This window comes from Drosophila gunungcola, assembly GCF_025200985.1.
Source record: "Drosophila gunungcola strain Sukarami chromosome 2L unlocalized genomic scaffold, Dgunungcola_SK_2 000008F, whole genome shotgun sequence".
NCBI lineage: Eukaryota > Metazoa > Arthropoda > Insecta > Diptera > Drosophilidae > Drosophila > Drosophila gunungcola.
In genome coordinates this window covers 2,905,129-2,930,429 of record NW_026453163.1, presented here as the reverse complement: position 1 = coordinate 2,930,429, position 25,301 = coordinate 2,905,129, and the positions used below count along the sequence as shown (strand labels likewise).

Sequence of the window (25,301 nt, the reverse complement as noted above, 5' to 3'; positions counted from 1 at the left end):
TTTTGTTCCAACATCCTGCACAATACTTCCGCTCTTCATGGCCAAATCGAACTCAAAACAAAACTCGCGTTCAGCCCACTTCCATGTAGGGTATAGATCCCCGACCGAATCATTTCCATATATAGCTCTTGGCGCTGGAAAAAGAAAACGTGACTTGTCTGGCTCCCGTCTGCCGCCAGACTTACAGTCTGAATCATTTGCCGCGAACTTAGTTTAATTGAAACGTTGGCTCGCGAACTTGACGCTGATTTGACTGGCGAATGTCTTTGGGCCTGCATGGCATTATACTACGATTACTTACATTACTTACCCTGTGACCCACATCTATTTGGAGGAAGGAGGGTCTGGAAAATGGAAAAAGGGAAAAGGGAAAAGGGCCAGCCTGGCCATGTTGGGCTACAATTTATGACTTTCATTTGTGTTTTTCTCGCACAAATCACGAGTGCGCTAGAACGACACCCGCAGCAAATAAAATAAATTGAAATGTGGGTCAATGTTTGTGTTGTTGTGGCATTGTTTTTCCCAAAGGCAACGACCAAAATGACCCGTAAACAAACCACACTGAACCTAAATACGAAGATATAACAGTAAGTGTCATTTATTTTTTCCGCAAAAAAACCAAAGCCCGCCGAAACAATCGGATTTTATTGGTTCTATGCATATGTAAATATGCCCGACAATAAATGCGCACCAAAAAAACTATTTAAACATCAGCGAAAATATTTAAACAAATATTTAAATGTCCTCCGAACATCAAATTCAATTTGCGATTGGCAAAAACCTCGTATCGACTTTCAATTGTTTGGATTTGTTTCTATAAATTTTATGCAACCGCTTGCCATTTTAATTTAATCAAAACATTTGTGCAGAAGAGATAAATTGTTAAATATTTATGGGTATGTGACAGATTTTATTGTTACCCGCATGGAATTTTAATTGCTTTATTTTAATTTCCTTTTTGGCTGCTTGTTGTTATTTAGCTGAGGTGAGCAGTTGTTAAAGACTACATTTAAACGTGTTGCTTTTAAATATTTTTGTAAGGGCTTACATGGGTTTTACCGAAAAATCGATAACATGTTTAATTTGCCTCATGTTCCTTGGTTATATCAATTAATTTTTAAAATAAACAAACAAAAAATTAACATTGCAATTTTTAAAAAATTAAATATTTAGTTAAAAGTTCACCAGATTGGTGAGTTTTTAGGGCTTTGAAAAAAATGAAATCAGCTTAAAAGTTTTAAAAATGCTAAACAAGAACTTGTTGATGTTACTGAACTAACGAAAATTAGGAAAATTTTCATACGTACTATAAATAAAATTGTTTAAAATTGAAATATTTTGCCCCTTAAACCCCTTGTTCTATTACACATCAAACATTATATGTTGGATATGAATTATAAAACCTTTTAATATAATAAAGGTTTCAACTTTTTATAGAAATTTTATATTTTTCTAAAATTTTTCTCTAATTCATCAATTGGAAGTAAAAATTCGATTTTTGCCAAATAATATAGGTGTTTCCTATTTTTTTTAAACATAAATGAAAATTTTAAAAAATCTCTTTTAATATATGTTGATTTATTTGTAGAAAACGTGAAATAAAATTTCAAAATATTTGGTTTAGAAGTTTTGGCGCCAGGATGTTCACCGACATCCGAAATGTCATTCATGGAAAAATCGACTAAAAGTATTTCTTTATCGAAAGTCCAACACAAAAACTCCGGTGTAACTTCGCCAGTTTGGCTCCGAGTTAGCTCAAGTCTTGTTCCTTGTTTTTCCTCTATTAAGTTTTGTGCTTTATAGTTGTTAGTGTCTTTTTAAAAAGCTTTGGTTCCATTTCAAATGATTCAAATAAAAGTCATTTAAGGGATTTATGTTGTCTAGTTTTCGGCATTAATCCAATTTCCGTTTCGGTTCAACTTTCTTGTCTAACCGAAATATCGGCTCAGGACCGCCGCAATTGGATTGGATGTATCATCATCGCTTTACTAATTAGATTTGTGTACACTTAAATCTACCTGGTCTTGGCTCCTCCTCCCTCACGGAGTTTCTCGTCCCAACTCGCAACCGCAGTTCATTAGCCCCCATTAGGGCGGGAAAAGCGGCAACTACAAGGGGAAAGTGTGGCGGGAAAAGCGGCGGTGATGGCAAGTGGCAGGGGAATGCGAGTTGCATTCACCGAGGAGCGTGTAACTACAAGACTGCGGGGCTATTCAATTACGAGCAGCAAACATCTTCGAGTAGCCAGAAAAAAGGGTAAGAGCATCATACTCCAGGCAGGAGAACTAGAAGATATTTTCCCAGAGCTAACCCCAGTCAGAGTTCAAAGTGCTAGCGCTCGGGAAAATACAGAGAAAACAGACAGAGCTCTAATCAAAGGGGCTTACTGTAGGATAAACTGGGCATGTATCCCCTCTCGAGAAAATGTACCACTGATAAGAGGCTGGCAAAGAAGTTTGTTTGCCAGAATCTGACAATAAATAAAAAAATAATTAAGCGACAGAGATGGCGGGTTGTCAAAAAAATCTTTTTATCAGCAATCACTTGAAAAGTTTCGGTTGCATTACCGCTACTTAAGCGCAAAATATTATTAAAGACCCAATAAACGACAAGAAGAAAACAATGAATTGAAAGTTCAAAAGATGGGCGTTAAGCCAAGCCAACGAACCCTAAATACCAAATCAACGACTATTGACTTTGACTTTGGCCCATCCCCTCCCTTTCGATGTTCCTAAAGTGCCCGCAAAATTCTCGAGAAACTTTCAAAATGTTAATGCTTTCGCAGTTGAGAATTTTAAGCCCTTAAACATTGGCAGCATCATCGCTTATTCAAGCCAAAAGCCTGTCATGGCCCTTTAAAATGACGAAAAGAAGGAAACTAAATAAGCGAACGAAATCAATAAATTGCAACGTCTCAAAGGCAAGTTGGTAACTTCCACACACTGGCATTAAATATGCATGCAAACACTTAAGCGATTTTGTGTCTGGCAACGGTATCGAAGTGTGAGCGGTGTTTATACCATTTGTGCGGGTAAAAACCAAAATATATAAAAACTGTGATTAAAGTTTAAAAATATATAAATTGATTAAACGACTAAACAAAGTAGAAGAAAGTTGGCGAGGAGAAAGGTTTTCACATGTAAGGAAATAACTTATTAGAAACATCACAAATTGAAATATGATTAAGTTAACAAACAGAATTGTTTGAACTTACAGCATTTGAGTATTATAATAATCGTTGCAATAAACTGCAAGAGTTTGTTCAATTTATTGATGCGTTTGGAGAAATATTTGATGAAATGTAAGTCAACAGTATGATAACAACGTTTTTTTTACACAATTGAGGGATTTATAAGCCAGCCACTCGTCGAATAAAGTTCTTTTAAGTTGATATATTCATGTTTGGTATAGTTTTCTGGTCAGAACAAAAATGCAATATAAAGTTAATGTATTTTAGTGAGAATCAAATGACGGTTTAGTTTTGAGGAAAGTCTAGGGCACAACTTTATGCCCACTTATATATTTATTATTTATTTGATTTATACAATTTGCATTCCCAAGGATAATTCTATTCACAGAATTCCTTTCATATTGATTCCCCTATTGTAAGTACAAACAGCTCATTGAAATATTTCTAAAAAACGATTGCTTTGTACTCTCCGTTTTTTCAGCCAGTCCCTTGCCTTCCTGGTTCCTTCGAAACTCATTCAACAAATTTCTTTGCGCCTTGACCATCAACTGAACGAATTTATTTATTTTCAATCAATGCAGCAGATTCAGCAGTTGTGCAGCAGTCGCCTTGCATTGCTTCGTATCGATGCTGAGCAACTTTGTCGCCTCGTTTTGTCACTTTTTAAGGGTGGTCGAGGGGGGAGTAGCCGGTTGGGGGTGGACAAGGGGCGGGGCGGGGGCGGGAAGGTTGTTTGGCGAGGAACGCGTGCCGCTCAGAATATTTATGAGCTGCGTCCATCGCCCGGACTGCGTCTTTAGACATCAACCGACGGAAATCAATGTTGACCCACTTGGGGTTCAAGAGAAAAGACGGACCTGGAAACGGGATCGGGAAACAGAAGGGGCAGGCCAACATCCATCTCCCCCTTCCTTCGGAGAGTGAAAGTCAAGTGAAGAAATTAATTTCCCAGCAAGTCATTAATATTAAGTTTTGCCGGCAACCCGAAAAAGGACATAATGAGATTGGGACTCGAAGTCGCCCGTTTAATTGGAGACAACTCTCTCACCTTCAATGGGTTTTTGTTTTTTGCTGGCATTTTATTGCTGCCTCAATTAAAATAAACTAGGAAATAAAAAAAAGCTTGTCCCCCACTTTATCACTACCAATTGCATTCCTAATTTCCACTTTCACATGAATTTTTCAATTTTTAGATCAACTCTTTAAAGAATTTAGTTCCCGATCAGGATCCCAAAGAGAGTCTGTATAGCATCACCGGCCTGTTTCTATATACTTAATGAACTCGATTATAGATTTTTGGCATAACTGCAGGGAAATTAATGGGGTATTCTGGTCTAGAAGGCTGAACTTTAGACATTAAAAGAAAGAAAAAAACGTTTTTAATACATAATTTTTTATGTTTCTTATTTAAACCCCATATTCGCCGAGATACAGGCCGGTGGAGTGTGGTCTTTATAAAAGAAAAACCTTGAGAGATCGGAAAAAAAATTTAAACAAATTCTTCCTTACCATTAAAAAAAAAAATTATTAAAAATAACAAAACGGCGTCGACCTTTTCGAATATTTTTAAAACACTTCTAGTCAACATTTTTTAAGTCTGGGACGCGTTAGAAAGTAGTATCAACAAGATATATACCAAATTACAAAGGAAACGGTTCAGTAGAACTTGAAATATCATTTCAACCATCACAAAAACACGGCTTATCATTTGCGCTGTTTGCAGCCAAAAAAGGGAGAGCAACAAATATATTAAAAAAAACGGTATTATAAGACCACTAAAAAAGAAAATAGATCTTGAATTATGTGCCGAATTCTTAGTCAAAATAAACTGATTTTTTATTCAATTTTATTATTAATAAAATTAAATGCTGCTAAGATCGAACTGATTACAGTATTTAAACATAAAAAGTGTGTTTTCAAAACATAAAAACCAGAGACCGTTATCATTCAAAAACACTTTTTAGTTTCAAAAAAATATAATAATTAATAAATTTAAAAGTGGATACATAAAAAAACATTATGACCCAACTCCTCTCATATAATAATGAGTTTTATTTGAACAGGCGACGTATTTGTATTTGATATGCCCTGAGCATACTCTACGCAACACATATGTAGGGAAAATAAAATATTTTATCGCCTTTGGCATTTGGCTTTAGCTGCTTTTCCTGGCCACCCACTTTCACAATCCTCTCGCCACTTGAATTTCCGGTGCAATCGATAGCTGCGAAATTTATAGCCAGTGTTGCTTTACTAAATGAATTTATGGCAAGCGTTTAGCTACCGCGTTCGGTCTACGAGCTCCGAAGTTCCGTTGCACAAATAACATGCGTAACTCTGCCACGCCCATCTTCCGCCCTTCCACACTGTGCCTCCCCACACAAAGTTGGCAACACTGAAAATTCATTTTCGGTTTTTGGCTGCACTCGTTTCTCTCGCATTTGCGGTTTTTTCGGGAACTGCTGGCCAGACCGAAACTTTTTGGGGTTTTTGTGTTTCGCCCGAAACCAGGCTTTAAACCTTACCCTCCAGTCCACGCCATTTTTTTTAGCCCGTCTTGACATCCTTGGCGTTGCAGTTTTAAATTTGTCTAGCAAGCCGTTCATAAATTTGACACTTTTTGGCTGCATGTGAGTTTTCCCCGGCTCCGCTCATGTGTCCTGGAAAATCCCTTGGCCCATTTGGAAATGTCCAGGTCAAATTTTTCGCAGATTGCAGGCAGTTGTTGGCAAGTATTTCTGCGGTTTTATCTCCAAGGAAACTTTTGGCGCCTGCAACGGCTTTTTTGCAGCTTTGAATTGCAAAATAGTAGGGATTACTGAGTGGGGCACTAGGGGCTAAGGCGCTTTGCGGCTGGCTTCGGCATTAATGTTCTCCCAGATTGTTGAGGTTTCCTTTGCCAACTGAAATGCCGGCTAATTAATGGGAGTTTCACGAATTGCCTTCTCAAGTAGGCTGCACTTTTGTAACAGTCTTTTAGAGGAAAATTTTTAATTTTTAAATTTCAATAGTAAACATTGAAAAATTATCTTTTCATTTTTACTGGGTAGCGAAATATAAATAAATAATAAATAAAATACACAGATTTTTAAGCTTAAGGAATTTAAATACAAATTATATAATTGAAATCCTAGAAATGACAGAAAACTAAACTAAGTATATTCATCAATTATCTATTTTTTCAATAGAAAACATCTAAGTTGGAGTTTAAAGCTCTATTTTTGTTTAATTTTATCGAGCCCCTAGATATCCATATAAATGTTAATGAAATGACCCGTTCTGCATATCTGGCATGTCTTTATTTCATTTCAGACAGATCCATCGACTGACAGCTGTCAGAAGCCTGTAATTCCGACTCTTTTTATCCTGATTATCTTTAGACATCCTTCTCCGTGTCCCCTTTGGGCCCCAGTGCTTCTCGTTTGCCTGCCCCAAAACAAACATTCCTGTCAGTCAAATGGACAGATAGTCATTCAGAGCAAGTGAAAGTCCGCAGATGAACGGACCACTCGATTCCCTTATCAAACTGAACCCAGGCATTCACCCCCGACATACGACCCACAAAGGCTCATTAAATGGTGGGCGACCTGGGGAATGCGGCTCGGGTTCGGGGTGTCCATTGTTGGCCGAGGTAAGGTCGGCATGTGGATTCCCGTCCATGGGTCAGTTACAACCCAATGGCAGCAAGGTGCGCCAAACTTCACTTTAACAACGGCGAATTGAGGGCGGATGCCGTTGATAATGAAGGGGAGGGGCGGGTTGCCCAGCAGGTGCATTGTAATGCAGTTTTCAATGCCCTCGAAAGGGCCACCTGGTGCTGCAGATGACAAGCAAAAAGACGGGGGACAGGTCCCACAACCATCCCCTCCTCACCGACCTCCCGCTCACATATGTGTAGGCGTGGTCAGCATTTACAAGGGCATAATGGCAGGAATGCATCGAGAAAAATGTAACAAATAATATATTATATGCTAAAAAAAAATTTTAAGCAACAATAAGATTTTCGTAACATATTATAACTCAGGAATAGTTAAGCGCGCTTCCCTTTTCATAATGTACAAGTTTATGTTTTGAAAAACAATGCACCATTCAAATATTTTAATGTTTAAATTTACAATGGGGTTTCTCTCTGGCTGTAGATATAAAACTATAATTGTAGTGTAATAAACTAGTTTATGCAAGTTCAATAAAAGCAAACACAAATTTTATAAAATAAACAAAATAGTTACTTGTCTATAAGTTTGAAGCATTTCGTGCATGTATTTATAGTTAAACTAAGCATTCAGAAACTGTATTTTCTGTGTAAAGCTGCAAAATCCTCTGCAGGCGCACAAAAGCACAGCCGAGATGACCAAAAGAATAAAGGAAAACGCAAGTAAATATACATCTGAAACATATGTAAAATGTTTACCCCCCTCCAGGGTCAAATCCCAGAAAAGATCTGAGGTGAAACTGTTAAAAGTTGCCACCGTTCAGTTGGCTTACCATTTATAATTCATTTGCCATTGGCCTTAAAGGACTTTAAGCTGCCTTTTTCGCAGCCCACTCAGTTTGTTGGATTTTACGAGTTCGGTGGTTGCTGCTGAATTAAAAATGCGGCACCTGGGAAATTTGCGTAAATGCTGAGCGAGGCACAACATAAATAAGTTTAAATTGGTATACAAAGCAAATTACACTTGAGCTAACGAGGGTGTGGGAAATGTTTTAATTAAATTACAAGAGGTCAAAACTGCCGCCGATTAGTATCAAATAAAAGGCAAGCAACATTGTATCTAGGAAATTCCATACGAAATGTGCATTAATTTTAAAACCATCACTATTTGGCAAATACAATTTATGCCACACAAGTTTACATTTTCGGGGCAATATTTATGGTGGGAAGCCAAAATAGCTGCCAAACGTACGTTAACCGCACCAAACTCGGCCACCAACTGAGCCACATATTTGCACCGCAGACGCCTCACCGCGAAAGAGGCGGCAATAGCCAGTTAGAAAGAGACAAGCGCAGAGAAAGATTGCAACTGAAAAATATGTGCATTCATAATACAAATTTATGAGCCCAGCCTGAAAAGAAAACTTGCCAGAAGTCTTTTGCGAAAAACAGAGCAAATAGAAAAAAGCCAGGGCGAGAAAGAAAACAGGAAATAGAAAGAGGCACATAGTGAGGCAGACAGACAGAAGTTGTATTGCAGCAAATTGCTTCGTAAAAACATCAACTTCATTGCCATTATAAAGTTCAACAAATACAATTTATATGCAACAAAACGCATCAAGGCAAAAACAGGTAACCATACACCGAAAGAGAAGGCTAGCTGGAAGGAGAAAGAGACGAGTATGAGTAAACAACAATTACCAAAGCGAACCAAAACATTTTGCGGGCGCATACCGTATATGCATTTTCCACCACAAAAACTTTTCAATGCGAAACTTTTCATTCCGCTTCCGAGTTCGAATCGCTTTTTATCTGACCAACTTTCATTTGGTTTTTCTATGCAAAAACATTTTAAAATAATTCCGCGCGTCACAAGCGGCGTATGCGCAATTTGGCATAAACACCCCCAAAGTATGCAGCTCGAAATGTAAAAAAAAAAATTAATTTTAAAAATTTTTCAAATCACTTTGAGCTGGAATTCAAATTTTGCCGAGTCAATTTTGCGTGTCCGTAATAAATAAAAGCATTCAACTTTGATATGATACAGAGGATACTTCTTCTGCACCAATTTGCAATATTACACTGAGTCAAAAAAATTGTGAACCACAAATATAAATAATTTGACAAACATGAGTTGACTGTGTCAAGCACAACGAAAAAATAAGTGTATAATCGAGCTTTATAATTATTTATAAATATTTTTTTTCGAAATATGATATACAAGAATCAAACTGTAAAAATACAAATTAAGAAAATGATTTTTAAAATTTTTTGATTATTTTCAATTTTGTATTCATTGTGGATGATATTGTTAAAATTAGTTAAATAAATACCCTAATAACAATTATTTAAGATCTTTAAAAATAAAAACCTCTAATAATAATAATGTTTTAAAAAGAATGTCAAAGGCAAATAATGATATTGATTTTATTTATTAAGATTTTGAAGTAAGGAAAATGGAACCAGTTTATTCTTAACATATTTTAAATTTTACTTCTTAGTTTAAACTTAAATGGGTAGTGATTTTTTTGGGTTCTTTTCTTTTTGCCCAAGATTTTCTGCGTGCACTCACTCCGTCTCCTCTTTTCCATCAAAATGCCACTCGTCTGCGGAATGGAATATGACAAACAGCAGCACCCGGACTCAGCCAGACAGGGATGGCCTGGGAATCGGGGGATCCCCACACAGAGGCTGCAATATTTCAGCACTCAACTCGACAGCGAAGTGTCTGCTGGGGCAAAAAGAAGAGTAAAAGCTCTCCTCGAAGAGCGTTTGAGTTTTTAATAAGCAGCCAGCGCGGCGTCAAATGCCAGAAGTTTGATGAAAGTGAAGGCTGCTAGTCCGGGTATCCCCTTTCACCGTATCTCCTGCTCGCTGCCATTGCAGTTTTCAAAATTAAATAAAGTTGACAAACGAGGAGAGACCCGAAAGGTGATAAATTCCCAGCCAACGTCACAGACTGAAGTGTCGTCAACAGTAAGGCGGAAAAGCGGGAAAATCTGGTGAAAAGGGAAGCCGAGAAAATACAAATTTAATTGCAGAGTCAGGCTTTGAAGGAGGGGAAAACGAAAGCATACAGGTCAAGCAAAATGATTTTTGCAAGTGCAATTTGCCAAATGAGATAAAAATTCAGACGCTGGTGGGGTGGTCGGTGCTCCTACTGTTGCACTTAGGTCAATTTGAAAAGCTGTTTTTAGAAAAGTTTTTATTTTCCTTATTCTAAGTAGTTAGTAGATTTATGTTTTTATAGGGTTGGTAAGAACTTTATAGTGTGCACGTCGATAGTTTTGGCTATCGATGGTGGCCTCTATGGATAGTACTAAATATCAATAAAACAAATCGAATATTTTATTATTTAGCTCATTAACAAAGCAAATTATACCGAATTCATATTTACATAAACTTTAGCTTTTTGCTTAACTTCTTGTTGGACATGCAGTGTCTTAAACGGCAATTTAATTTAATTATTAAATATTCCAAAATAAACAAATATTTTTCAAGAGCGATAGTATCGATGGTGAGCCCAAACTATCGATGTTCGATAATTTGCCCGACTATCGATGTTGATATCGATTGTTTTACTAAACCTAGAATATCTTGCAGGGACTTACCATTATATTTACATTAACATTGTATGAAGGAGCTCAAAAATAATATTTCTTCCAAGTTGCATTTACTTATCAAACTGTCCAATGGGCAATAGTGGATCTACCTGGCCGTAAAGTAAAGGCCGAAAGGTCGAAGATCTACACAGCCCCTCCTCAAGCCCCTAATGGCCTTCTTAAGCCATCAAAAAGCATCAACAGCAATGAGGGGCCCATTCATAAGCCTCAAGGTTAAACCACTAAAAATCATTGACCAACATCAAAGATCCATTGTTTTTGGCCAAAGCAAATGGACCAGAAATGCTAAGCCCCTAAATGAAAATGGGAATGGGATTGGACACAATACAACGCACAATGGCTGGAGACGTAGATTTATGCCAATTGCTTTTGAGCACCTTGAACGAAAACTGTGCAGTATATATATCCTCAATGTGTGACTAATGAACCGGCCCTCCAACTGCAGTACGTTGGCCTTTTATTTAGCCATTTGGCCCACCCACATTTGCACAATTTACGATTTTTCGCTCCTTCCAACACTGCCTATAAGTCTTTGTATGTTTATATATTTTTTGTATGTGCAAGAGCTATGGCCGCAGCCAGCTCATTAATTTCGCTCAACTTCACAAATTGCCAATTGTGCGCATTGGTCAACATTTTTACTTCATTCCGTCCCGCTTCAATTCGTGGTTGACTGGGCCTGGTTTTTTGGTTCTGGTTCTGGTTCTGGCTGCAGACCAGGTTGATTTCCTTTTTCCCCGGGCATCACTATATATCCATATCCGACAATTTCTTCTCTATTGTTCTCGCAGTCGTGTTTATTGCCTTGAATGCCAATTTGTTTCATGAGCTCATTGTTCTTCACTTATTGGTCAAGGTAGTGAGGTTTGGTGGCTCAATTTGCTCGTTTTCAAAATCTATAAAAGAAATGGACGTGTTTTTCTTTAAATATAAGTGTATAAGGTTTTTACTATTATATATGTATTTGTTTTAATGTTTTAGAGTTAACGAAAATATATCTCTCGCTTAAAGACAGCAACAAATCTATATATTACAATTTTAATTCGACCAAAAAAACCTTTTGTTCAAATTTAATGCGGGCCCAACATAAGAGCGGACACGGAAACATCGTACTATTCATAATCCAATCACGAAGCTCAATAAAAATATAGGTTTCGTAAACTCAAAGATTAATAATCGAATAATATTTTGCAACTGTGCAGATACTGACAGATATTAGTTTGCGAATGGTTTTCTGTTTAAAATGAGAAATCACACTGTTTTTAGTGTTAGTATGTTTTGGGTATTTTAGGATGTATTAATCAGATTTATACAGAGTTTAAACTTCTTCGCGTTGTTTTTTTAGCTTTTCGAATAGTTCTGTATATAACTATGTAACTATTAAAAAATAGTACATTCACTCAACTTGAAAGGCAACTGCATTCACACCATTAGCTAGTGAAGGAAAAGTATATTTGCTTACGGTAAATATCTAAAATATAGTTACAAGCTTAGGGTATTCTTCCGTCATCGTTAGGTTTATTTTATTTTTGTGTCATACCTGCTGCTGCTGTTTATATGGCTGTTGCTTTTTGTGCCGTCTGCGTACACATGAATTCTTAGTTTATGAACTTCAGTTGGCCGCACATTTTGTAAGGTACCAACTTCTCGTTAATGTTACACTGGCATGTTACCTCAATCTGTGTGCCTCCCGTTCCATTACTTTCTGCCTACTATGGACAATAAAAACGGTGACAAATTGTCATCACACGGCTCAAATGGGGGCTTTATTAATGTGTGCGACTTTTATGGTTGCGGCCCGGTGGCGTATGCGTAATGTGAGTGATGGCATGGAGGCCAGACAAAAAGGGGATGGGCATGAAAACGAGCCCAGGACAAAACCACCAATTAGCATAGCATAACTGAAGCACACCCAACCTTGTTTTCCTTTCCAGGATGTGAACAACATTTACGCACGCAACCACGTAGCGGGAAAGCTAGCCCCGAAGAAGGATGAGCAGTTGGGAACCCCCGAAGCGGCGCTCAAGGCGAGACGCCTTCACGCTCAGAAGCAGAAAAGCGAGAGAGGTAAGCCATTCCCCGGGGACAGAGGAAAAAACATGCTAACTAACACGTTTCTCTCAGCCCTAGCACACGCCCACATGAACCAGGTGCTGAAGGAGGCCACCTGCCGGGTTCCCCAGAAGCGCTGTCAGCTGGTCCAGCAGGATCCCTCGAAGATCTACACACCCCACTGCACCATTCTGCACCGCTGCAGCGAGGACAGTGGCTGTTGCCCGAGCAGGAGCCAAATATGTGCCGCCAAGAGCATCCACAACGTCGAGCTGCATTTCTTCGTGAGTACATCTAAAAACTTTCAGGGACATATCTGCTCAAATGACTGCCATTTAAATTTTGTAGGGGATTGAAAAAACTATTAGATATTACTCAGCTAACAAATTTCAAATTAAATATCGGGGTCTGGGTGGCGCCAATACATTGCAACTGCACAGCCAACACTAGAAGCAAAGAGCAGCAGCCCACATGACGAGGATAGGGTTTGGCAGGCAGAGCAGCGGCAGAGCGTCGGCAGAGGTTTTTATAACTCAATAACATCTAAAATAATAGCTCGATTTTTATCATTTTTGTGTCTTCAGATAGATATGACCGAAATAACTCAGGTCTTACATATATCAGAGTGACGTAACAGACTTTCCCTGTTTCTGGACGTTAGAGTGGGTGTGGCCCCCATTTAGAATTAGCTTAATCCCACATCTCTAGCTGTTGTACATAGTTTCCGAGATCTCGACTTTCATACAAACGGACAGACAGACTCGGCTTTTGATTCTGATCACGAATATATATACTTTATAGGGTCGGAAACGCTTTCTTCTACATATTACATACTTTTCAACGAATGCAGTACACCCTTTTACTCTCTCAGTAACGGGAAAGAAGATTTAACAAGAAATGTATAACTGTTATAGTCAGCAACATTGATTAAAACGACCCACGCAACGCAATGTATAACAAATTTTGTTGGCGAACACATTAAACATACTTTTATCGGTTTATTTATTGTATTAAATTCTGTATGATGGTAGTCAAGTGTTCAAGTACAAAGCTCTTATTATTTGATATTTTACTGACTTCTTCACAAAACCACGCCCTCGCCTCTCTGAACATAATTTTCATTCAATTGCTGCGCTTGGGTGCAGCCCGAGCAACAACGATAACAAATGAAAAGCGATTTTCATTCTGACATTCTGAACGCATTTATTGTGCATGGGCTTACGGTTTTCGAAAGTGAATGTGTGCGCTTTGCTTGCGTTTTGTGACTTTTAAGTACCGATGCTCCGTCTCTGTCTTTCTGTACGCTTCTTGCTCTCTCTTTCTCGCTCACTTGTGATCCTACCTTCGACGGTAATTGCCGTTGTTGTTTTTATTATTGTTGTTGTGGGCGTAGGTCATGCTTGAGGGCGCCATATTGCAACATAATTATATCGTTTCACCTTTATTTTCATTATGTTTTTTTTTTTTCGTGGTTCTTATTTTTTACCGTGGGCTTTTGACTGAAATGACTTTTTAATGACGCAATGATAATTCAATTTGTTTGGTGATTTATGCTCATGATATGATTATTGTGGCTCGTTGTTGCTGCTGTTGTTGCTGCTGTTGTTGCCGTCATTGTTCTCGCTGTCTTTTTGTTGCGTAACGAGCATTCAATACATGTTGAAACCGAGAATGTAATTAAGCATTTGTGCTTTGCTCTGGGGCAAAAAACGCATTTTGCTTAACTTAAATATGCTACAGATTGGATTGGCGATATTATGGATGGTAGCTAATTAACAAAAGAGATATCAATTTGGCTTGTATAAATTAATCGTCAGTTTCGTATGTTTAATAAAAACTTATCCTTTAACCCAAGAAATTGCAAATTATTCAAAGTTATCATAGCCTTGCAAGCCGCAAATTAACAAGTGAGTTAATTTAAACCTGTCAGATTTTAAAACTTAATCAGCGTGTATTGCGCGAACATACTGCGGATAGCTGTTCGGTCGGTATGATAGATGATTAAATTTAAGAGAACGTGTCCAAACATATGAACATTTAAATAAAAGAAAAACGCAAAAGATACATATAATTCAAAAACAAGAAACCCAAATATGATAAATGGAATCTTATCTATGGCAGACATATCATAAAGACTTTTCCTATAAGGTTTTTTAACTTAATCTGCGTAGATGTAGTCATAGTACAGTCGCAAAAAAAAACAGAAATCATAATCTTTTAAGGGTTAAATAATTTCAGTCAGAAGTTTGCAACGCAGTGAAGGAGACATTTCCGACCCAATAAAGTAATAGCATCACTAGGAAAGTCGATCTATAAGTCGGAACTAGCCGGATCAGACGACTATAGCATATAGCTCTCAAAGGAACAATCAAAATATTCAAACAAAACATACACAAAATAGTACAACTTTCTTGTTTTTAGATTATTTTTTAGATCTTCGAGATTAATGTTTCGAAATTTCAATTTTAATTTCGTTAAAATTTTAATTTCAATTTTAATTTTGGAAAAAATAACAAAAAAAAAATTATAACTTTCTTGTTTTTAATTTTTTGTAAGGTAAATTAATATTAAAATTTCATTAAGATCGACCGACTATAGCATATAGCTCCTATAGAGGGAATCGGAAAAAAAAAAAAAAAATGTAAGTCTTAAATTTATTATTTTTTCTGAAAAATGTTGTTAAACATAGTAATGGTTTTAAATTTAAAAATTACGCTTTTAATTATAATAAAATCAGTCGAAATTTCATATAGCTGTCATAGGAACGATGAAATAAAAGCATATAAATCGAAAATTAAATATTTTAAAGAATATTACATTTTGGCAATAGCTGCAAGGGTGTATAAACTTCGGCTTGTGAAGTTTGCTTCCTTTCTTGTTTACTTATAATTCGGCAAGTATTTGTTTAGTTTCCCACTATGAGCGACTATGTAGGGGCCTAATTTTTCTCCTCCCTTTCTTTCCCTGAAGAACATTCATAAATTTCACTCTTGCGGCGGCCTTTTTGCAGCTGCAATTTTTTTATTAGGGGCCGGCAAGGGAACTCGTAACTCTGAGCTCCGAGGATGGCTTTTAATTTTCAAATATTTATGCTGCGCTTGCCGCAAAAAGTTTTCGCTTGCAAGATTTATGCTCACACACTCTGAGTCAGAAGAGGGCCCGAAGTCTGGGGCAAACAGAACCGCAAAACGCTAAAGAAAAAGACACACACACCCACACATGAGCCATCATATAGGAAAAGACTGTGAAGGAGTAGGGTTAACTCTCCACTTAATTATCCAATAAAACTTGGGAGTAAAGCCACAAAAATTATTGTAGGGCAATTTAACATTTTCGGCACTAGACCAAAAACCCATGAGATTCACTTGGCAGATAAGCGATGGGAATTTAAAATTAATGGGAAAGTTACGAGGGACAAGATTAGCCCAGAAAGTGTCTGGCACTAGCCCCAGCCAATTTGAGGTTTCATATACTTACCAGTTTAAAGAGTGTTAAAGAAATGTATGGGTAAAATGAAAATGCGATTAACTAACGAATTCAGTTTCATGTGGCTGATCAACATACATTGACAAAGCGTTTAAAAAAACATTTCTTTTAAGCTACTTAAAACATTTGCTATATTGTGATTTTAGTATGCCTGCTTTAAAGCCAGTGTTGTTATGCGAACAGTTTCTGATAAATCCCCAAAATAAACTTGTTCCTGTTTGGCAGCAAAGTGTATGGCCCCAAGGAACTCTTGTGTCCCCTCCTTCATTTTTACCCCCTATTTTCACACACTTTTCTCTCCATTTGCCCCTTGGCCATCCTCTAAATAAGGCAAAAGAATATTTCTGGCCAGGACAAAAGCAGGAAACTAAGGCTACGGCTATGCTGATGGTAGTCCAAAAGCTTAAAAACACACATATGCACACAAAATACAAGCCACTAAAGAGAAGAAGAAGCTTGACGAGAAGAAGAAGAAGCATGGCAGTCTGCAGAAGAGGAAGCAGGAGGAGAATCTGCCAGAAGGGAGCAACTCAGCGGTTTGTCATTGAGAGGTGTCAAGTGGCAGGCAAACACACGCATACCCACACAGCTGGAGAGCTGAAAAGGAGGTGGCTCACTGAGAGAAAAGTAATTTCAAAAGCAAAACCATTTCTTGTCTTAGGGAAAAACATTGTTAAATTAACAATTGGTTAAGGGCGATTAGCTTTAATATATGGGTTTTTTTGTTCGAAAATACAACTGCACTGGTAAAGACATGGAAACGTAAAAACTAGTATCTGACTAATGAATTCAAAATTGAATACTTAATATTTCAATAAAGTATTAAGTCATACTTTTAACTTCAATGCGTGTTAAATTGCATGATTTAATATTAAATACTTTAATTAATGATGAAAATATAAGATTTAAAATAATTTACATTTGATTTATATTTAAAATAACTAACAAACACAATGGATTAAAACCAAAAAGAAAATATTAATATTGAGTTCAAAATATTTGGATTCACAACGTTTTTTTTACCAGTGTAGGTTATTTTCATCTGAAACATATAAATCTTTTAAATATTTTCAAATATTTTATTTAATTATCAAGAACATGTGCCATGTTACTCTGTTAATTAATTTTAAAACAAATAAGTCCATCTTACGTTGGAGTACATTTTTTTGTTTTTTCTCTCTGTGTAGAAAAAGGTTTTAGTAGGTGGAGGTGTGGGAGGGCTAAGGAGCGATAACCAGGCTGAGGATGCAGCCAGCAACAGCAGCACGATAAAAAGCGTAAACATTTTAACAAAACATAATTTATGTTGCGCAAATTTTGCGTTTCGTGGAAGGTTTTCGGGAGAGGAGGGTGACGAGGTGCGGGGGAGTGGTTTGTTCTGCATTGTGCAAGTCTGCAAAGGGCAATGACCTTACCCCTCTGTCCCTCTGCCCCCCTTTCCCCCAAGCTCCACTCCACAACAAACTCCGGCACATGTTGTAAGCGCTGTGAGATTTATGAGGCGGTCTCCACTCCTTTCTTCGCCTCCTGGATTCTCTTTTTCGGGTTCAATGCCCTCCACTTTCACCCAAGTCAAAAAGGAGCGTGAAGGGGGCCGGGTGGGGTGGCAAAAGAGTTGGGGGATGGGGCTAGAAATTCAAAGCAGAAATCAAAGGCCTCCTAAACGTGAAAGCCAACGCCCACGAGCAGCAGTAATAAAATTACACACACTCCCCAGCAAAACTTTGTCTTGCCTAGCGAACCAAAGCCGAAGTAAAAGTCAATTGGCTGACAGGCAAATGGCCAACTCCTCATCTATCTAAGTCCATCCACACGCAAAAATAATGTAGCAAAATGTATCTTTTATCTAACTTTCTATTTAATCGCTTTAATATCTAATTAAAGAAATTCTTTGTCTTAGACAAGGGATCAAAATCAAGGATAAAATATGGGGTAACAAAAAACTTGTATGTGCTTTAAAATATAAATATTTATATGCCAAAATTCTACTTACACTTGTGTTTCTCTGTGTATCCTCGTCCATACTTCAACTCAAAGTGAACCTCGGTGATTTAATTAATATGCCACAAAATGTGGCCGGCTCAAGGCGTGAGCATAAGCTCAATAAGCTTGCGATGAGTTGAGAAAACGGAAAAAGCCACCAGGTGAAGTAAAAAATACACGAGTTTTCATTGGGAACGGTTAAATGACCCCTTTTCGTGACCTTTCCCTTGCTGCAAAAGCGAATTGCAATTTTGTCAAGCTCAAATCCACGTACTGCGAGACATCCACGTTTGCACACTGATGAGCCAAAAACGGAGCGAAACGCAAATTTCGGGCACGTAAACAGGTGGAAAAATGTGCAGTATTCCTCACTGCTCTTACGGAAAATGCTGCGCTTATATGGATTTTTCATTTTTATACATTTGCAGAGGGTATTATAATTTAAGTCAGAAGTTTGCAACGCAGTGAAGGAGACATTTCCGACCCTATAAAGTATATAAAACAAGAACAGAAGCGAACTTCGGCTGGCCCTTGCAGCTTTTTCAAAAATTAAATATTCTGTAAAACATCAACATTTGGAATCCGATTTCAAATTTTACAAATTACAGTTTTGATTTTATTAAAATCGGGAAAGCATTTCATAAAGCTGCCATAGGATCGATCGAATAATTGAGCTAAAAATCGTCAAAGCTTCAATGCTATTAAACATACACGCATGTCAATCGAAATTATGGGTTTAAAAGAATAATTAATTTTGGCAATATGTTCTTTGTAATTGAACACTTTGACCAGTTTATAAATTTACTCGTATAATATAATTGTGTAATTATTTGTTTCGAAGCTTGATTATGTCGAACTTTCATAGCTGTCATGTTATATTATCTCCCTGCGTTTGTAACTCCCTTTTGGTGTTTTAAACGTGCCAAAACTTGATCAGCAACGTTGATGTTAGTTGCAAGTTCGCAATTGTTTGTTTCCCACATGTTGGGAAACAAGGAAGTGAAATATGCAAAAGTGGTCAAGTAAACAATGTTTCATGGGGTGGAAAAACCACATTAACTCTGCACTAATATGCTAAAGCTTATAACTTCCAAGATTATTTTGCCAAAGTTTGAAGTTCGCTAAGAAATAACGTCAATTTTGTAAGGATAAAATGGACATTGTTTTGAGACCAGAATATTGCATATCTTAATAACTCTTTTGAAGCTAGAAAGTTTAAAATCAAACCTTGTTTAAAATGTTGGATTTTTGTAGTATACTTCGGTTTGTTGAATACAAACGAGTTCATTAAAACACTCATGGGATATGTTTACGGTAGAAAAGCATTGAAAAGACCATTCAAAAGCCTGGGCAGCTCCAGAATCAATGATTCAGGTCAATTCTTCATTTATTTTTAAGTCAAACACGCATTTTAAATGCCTCCCCAAAAGTAGGCAAGCACACGGTCCTCTCAACTATGTGATATTTTTGTCTCAACTAAGTTCTAGTCCCTTTCCATTGTATTGAGTCGGCACAACAACTCAGGAACATTTCGAAAAACATTTTATGCTTACATGCCACTGAGCAGGCTTCATCGCCCCTTCCCCTCCCCTCCCCCTCCCACGATTACCCCTTTGAAAATCCCTGGCAAACCGAGCAATAACTGACTAATTGCTCGGGTCACACAAATGGACGCACGCACATCCTCGAGAGAAACGGAGAGAACGAAAAAAGGGGTTTATGAATGCATTTTCATGCATAAGGACCGAACCTCAATTAGAGAGGCCATCTTGGAAAGTAAACCACCCATCTACCCCCCTTAGCACTCACAAACAATATTGTTATATTCACAATGCATTCAAAATAAAATCGTAAAGGGACATTTTCTGTTTTGATTTTATATAGTCATCAGTTCATAAGAGCTATACTCTTAAGGTACAACCACAATATTGCAATTATTATGAAATATTTTAGAAATAAAATAAAAGGTTGTTTTCTGATAACTGAACTGAAAAAGTTTAGAAAAATAACTATTCAACAAGTTTTTGTTTCCTCTGTTTTTCAGTGCATAGGCTGATATTTGCATGTTTACTGGGCAGAAAAATAGGAGAAGCACTTTAGTGCAATTTTTTGCACAATTGTGGTTTTGCCAAAGTAAAGTAACAACACCAGTACTTGGCACTTCCGCTTCCGGCAATTACTCTTGCTTCTAGTCAGCAAAAACGCCAAGTTCTCAAGGAATTTCATGCCTCTCAGAATACAAAAGCACGTGAAAACATTTAGGCGAGGGCTGGGAAAAACTTTTTCAATTCGTGGCAGGTTGAGTTGCATTTGTATAAGCATTTCCATTGGCCAAAACCGAAACACAAGCCCAAGGACCCACACAACACGAGCCGCAGCGAACCAAACTAAAAACTCAATTTGAAGCATTTTCATAAATACCTGGAACGAGTGAGTGAATTTTCCCTGTTTTTTTGCTTTGTCAACTTATTGGGTTTGCTAGTTGTTTCTGCTTTGATGCGTCCAATCAAAATTTAAATGCTTCACAGCACTCCGTCATTTTCTACAAATGTGTTGCCCGAACTCTGACATTTTCCCTTGCTAATTTTCGGTTTTCTGCTCCTTACTAACTGAGATATCTGCGCTGGATGAGTGGCCAGGGCTTGATTAATGGCCAACTTGTTATTTTAATTAAACGAATCCAAATTAATTTATGCAATTCATACGCATTTCGTCATTTTGCACTTGTCATGCAACGAGACACACAATTTCGAGGGGATTAGGGGGAGTGGAGTGAAATGTGGACCACGGGCCAGCCACCAAAGTGGCGGCACAAGGGCGGTGGAGAGGTGGACAGTTGAGGAGGACCACGAGACCAATCCCATGCCAGGCCTCGGCAACTGTAGAAGTCTTGTGGTCTTGTCATGGCTCTCGGCCAGTGGCGTCCGACCGAACATAAAGGGGTTCCCAAGGAAAAGAAAATGTAACAGATAACTATAAGCAAGGGAAATGTTTGATTAATGTAATTAATGGGATAAAGTACCACAATAAGTTCTTGTGTAAATATTGTACAACATTGTTAAGCTAGTTATTTAAGGAACAATGGGCTAAATAAGCCCATTGTATAAGTTTAGGGAAACATGTACTAAAAAGTTGACTTAAGTGCATCGAGCTGGCCATATTGCATTTTCAAGTCAATTTTTTCCTCAATAAAAATAATGGTAGGCTCTTGTTAGTCCATTAAACCTTGAATGAAGCAATTTTTATACCCTTGCAGAGGGTATTATAATTTAAGTCAGAAGCATTACCGACCCTATAAAGTATATATGCTTGATCAGTATTAAAGCTATCTGCATGAAACTTTCCCAAGTGGAGTCTTTCTACTGCAGGTAGTTTATAAGTCGGAACGAGCCAGACCAGAAATAATCAGGAAAACAAAAGAAAAAATGTTAGCTTTGCTGTTTTCAAATTTTTTTATTAGTTCTTCAATATGTATAAATGGTTTATTATTTTTGAATTACGGTTTAAATTTGATCAAATTATGACTACTATATCATACGAATATATAGCTCACATGGGGAAAAAAAATTAAAAAAAATAAATGCAAAATAATTTTTAACCTTCTCTTATTTTTTAATTTTTTTTAAATTCTTTTGGACACAGTAATGTTTAATAATTCAGAATAACGATTTTAATTTTAGTTTAAGCTCAAGCTGAGAAACATTATAGCTTCAATGTTTTTTAAGCATATTCGCATATACTTCGAAATTTATATGTTTCAAAAAATAAATTTTTGCAATTGCTGCAAGGGTATAGAAACTTCGGCTTATCGGGGCTAACTTCCTCTCTCGTTTTTCTTGAAATCCCCTTTCCAAACCTTCCGCAACTGCCCAAGCCCCTGCGCCGACAACTGACAACTCATTTAAGAACTACAAGTGCTGTAGCAATAACCGGCCGTCATCGAGCCAGGGCAACAATGACAACAAGTTTGATGAGCAGTCAGCTTAACAAACTGTCAACTCCCTGCTGCCAGATTCCAAGATATATATGTCTCTATTCAGCATGGGAGCACGTCACGGAGTTCGGGGGTCAATTATGCAAGCTACATATGCAAATAGTCGGCCAGCATTTGGGGATGGGAACGGATGTGGGTGACGATGTGCTTGTGGCATTTAATTAAGCAGTTCCCCATTTTCTGATTACCCGCAGGTGAAAAGCAGCAAGCACCGGAGCGTAATCGAGAAGAGAACCTTTGTGAACCACACGGAGTGCCATTGCATCGAGCGATCGAACTACAACGAAGACACGGCCATGGCCATGACCCACTACGGGCAGTCGGTGGTGCGGGCCACCATACTGAGTTGCACCTGTCCGAAGAGCTTCGAGAAAATCCTGCAGGACGACGGTCAGTGCCGGTGCGACTGCAGTTCCGGAAACTACGACTGCGATTGGCTAAAGCGGGGCAACGAGCACTTCGCCATGAACGATCGCAAGTGAGTGGCCGAAAAATCCCAATCCCAACCATTGACAACCCCAGTCCTGACTGTCCCCCTTCTAAATAGGTGCATCCAGCAAGGCCGCTGCAAGCCGCCCACCTGTGAATTCGGTCCCTACATGGACAAACACGGCCGCTGCCCCAAGCAACACGAACAACCCGCCTATAATGCCATGTCATAGGCGATGCGTATCCCAAGTGAGGAGCACACAAAACCAGGAAAAGTATTATTCAGTCTGTGGCAAACTCAAAAACAGACAAGAAGGGAATCTCGGGAAACGTTCCTTTCCTGAATAGAGTAAAAGCAAAAAGAGAGACGTGAATTTAGTTGCATATCCTATACAAACCAACACGAAAGCAAAACGAAAAGAAATCTATTTATACACCAGGATGGGTCGATTAGAAGAAAGCAAATATACTGAATTTCTGAGAAATCTTAAAAACATTCATTAAATTCCTTTGATAGTTCTTAAAAGCAAAAATCTCTAATACCAAACAGGTCGCTCTAACGTCAGGTTGACTAAGTTTTTTTAATGGCACGCCATTGTGAAAATTATTTTAGCTAATGATATATTTTATATTTAAACACCAACGAGTTTTAACTAAGTTTTAAATTAAAACTGAAAGCTGAATCATAAGAAAAATATATTAGGAACTGTCTTTAAAATGGATTACTCATTATTTGCTTTCAACAAAATTGACCCTACCGAAAATACACATACTTATTATGTAAATGAATATCAGTGATTGAGTATTAAATGTATTAAGACCACAACACTGTCTGTCCTCGATCCGATAAAAACACAAAAAGTAATATGAAGCTGTAGCGTTGTTTATAAATATTTCAATATACGAGATTCATAAATAAACCAGAAAGAATTATGTGTATTTTATGCGTATGCTAAATGAAATTCCAAATATATAAATTGACTGCGTTTTAGTTTTAATTAACTAATGTTATGTTATTTAATTATAATGAACAAACAAAAACAAATCATTAAAATACAAATTAAACTTATAAATTACCTATATAAAAGCAAAAATATTTTTCATGTTGCTTAAGCTAAGTTTTAAAACGAATCAAACAAAAAAAATCAAACAAACGAAGAATCAAAGCAAAACAAAATGTAAGTTTCATATTTAATTTCTAGTCAAATTTAAGTTGTGTTTTTCTAATGGCCACGAATGTTTAATCGAATGTGAATTCCGCCATTTAAATCACTAAAGCAAAATACATTCAAAGCGGATAGCATAAAATATAGAAACTAATGCATACATACTGAGAGATAAATGTATAAATCATCTGAACGTGAACTAGCACATAACTCTTTTGCTTATTCACTGCATTTGAAAGCGAGAACTAAAATTTACTAAGGATTTTTTCAATGTTGCATAGGTACATATTCAGCGAACCCGACTTTAAAAAAATTTTATTTATATATTCTTTGTGCACAGACTTTATTTTAGGTTTACATACTTAATTGCGACACCAAGCACTGTATATATATTTTATAAAAACATACATTTAAGCGGCACCCAAAGTAAAAACACTTTGCAAGAATTATGGCGAAAATTATTTCACCGAAAGAGAAATGTTCTCGGATAGCATTTTGCATTTGCATATTAATGGCATTTGCCTAATTGCAATTGATGAGCTCAATTAATAATTTCAAACGATATAAGGGGCTTTAATTATTGTGAATTTATTTACTATTTAGCCAGATTTTAAATGCCATTTTATGACCTGTGCCTCTTTTCTGTTTACCCACTCAATCACAAGTTTATCATAATTTAAGGGCAATCTGTTTGCTCAAGGTAATGTATTTATTAATATTCGCACCCACTCTTAAATAAGCATACGCATATAGAAAAAGCAATCTCAATGCGACGTTGAATGTGACTTGAATTCTTCAATAAATCGGTGTATTTGTTTGGAGAAACTACGTCAAGATACCAAGCAAAATAAACAAAAGTTTACATTTCAAAATGATTTTATTTACAACTTTAGGCATAAATTTTAATGTATAAAAAATCGAAAGTAAGCACTAAGCTGAAAAACAAACAAATACTAATAAACCAACATATTATTACTATGCAAAATCCAAATAAATATGAAAGTGAACAAAAAAAAATTGAAATTTAATGATTTTCAATGGGTGAAGTCGTGTTAATTAGCAGGCTGCCGGTATACCTATTTTCAGGCAGGGAAAGTAAAGGGTGAAAGTAAAAACAGCTAACGAGTTGGTGGAAAAGGCTGTTTAAACTAATCAACAAAAAACAGGCGTCGCCAAATAAATATTTATATCTATATAATATAAGCACATAAAATGTATGATGATTTCCAGACTGCATGCAATTAGTTCTTATGTTGGAAGCCTCCATCCCGTAATTCAATATCCAGTATCAGTATTTCTATTGAAATTAATTAAGCCATGTTCGGCACATAAACAAGATACATACAAAACATAATCTTCAATCGAGTAACTTCCTAAAAACGCGTGACTAGTCTCATTTATTGACTATTGCCAAATTAAGACTTAGGCTTTTGATTACTCTTTTTCACCGATTATTATCAGTGGATCCATTTCGAGAGTCAACCTTGTGCTAATGACAGCGTCTGAGCTGAAAAGTTTGTGGTAATGAAAATGCTGAACATATACAGGGAGGCCCACGTAAAAGTTGCGTTTAGAAAAGACTATAAAATATAAAAACAGGTTGTTTATGCGTTTTCAGTTCGCGCAATGGGACGAAGAGCGCTTGTTTGAAGACTAGCATTTTTACCTAAAAGTCATCTTTTCAGATGAAGATCATTTTCAACTCGGTAGTTAGAAAGAAATAAGA

The 25,301-nt window shown here is 37.1% G+C and overlaps 1 protein-coding gene across 7 annotated transcripts in view; it reads left to right on the top strand.

Annotated features, from left to right (window-relative positions):
* Positions 1-24,582, top strand: part of LOC128253303 (uncharacterized protein DDB_G0284459) — a 74,806-nt gene extending 50,224 nt beyond the window's left edge. For all 7 annotated transcript variants that reach the window (XM_052981601.1, XM_052981600.1, XM_052981603.1 and 4 more), the window contains 4 exons: positions 12,400-12,532; positions 12,590-12,801; positions 22,175-22,458; positions 22,528-24,582. In XM_052981601.1, coding sequence (XP_052837561.1) covers positions 12,400-12,532; positions 12,590-12,801; positions 22,175-22,458; positions 22,528-22,642 — 744 coding nt within the window. In that variant the 3' untranslated portion in view covers positions 22,643-24,582. The remainder of the gene's footprint in view (positions 1-12,399; positions 12,533-12,589; positions 12,802-22,174; positions 22,459-22,527) is intronic.
* Positions 24,583-25,301: the final 719 nt, after the last annotated feature.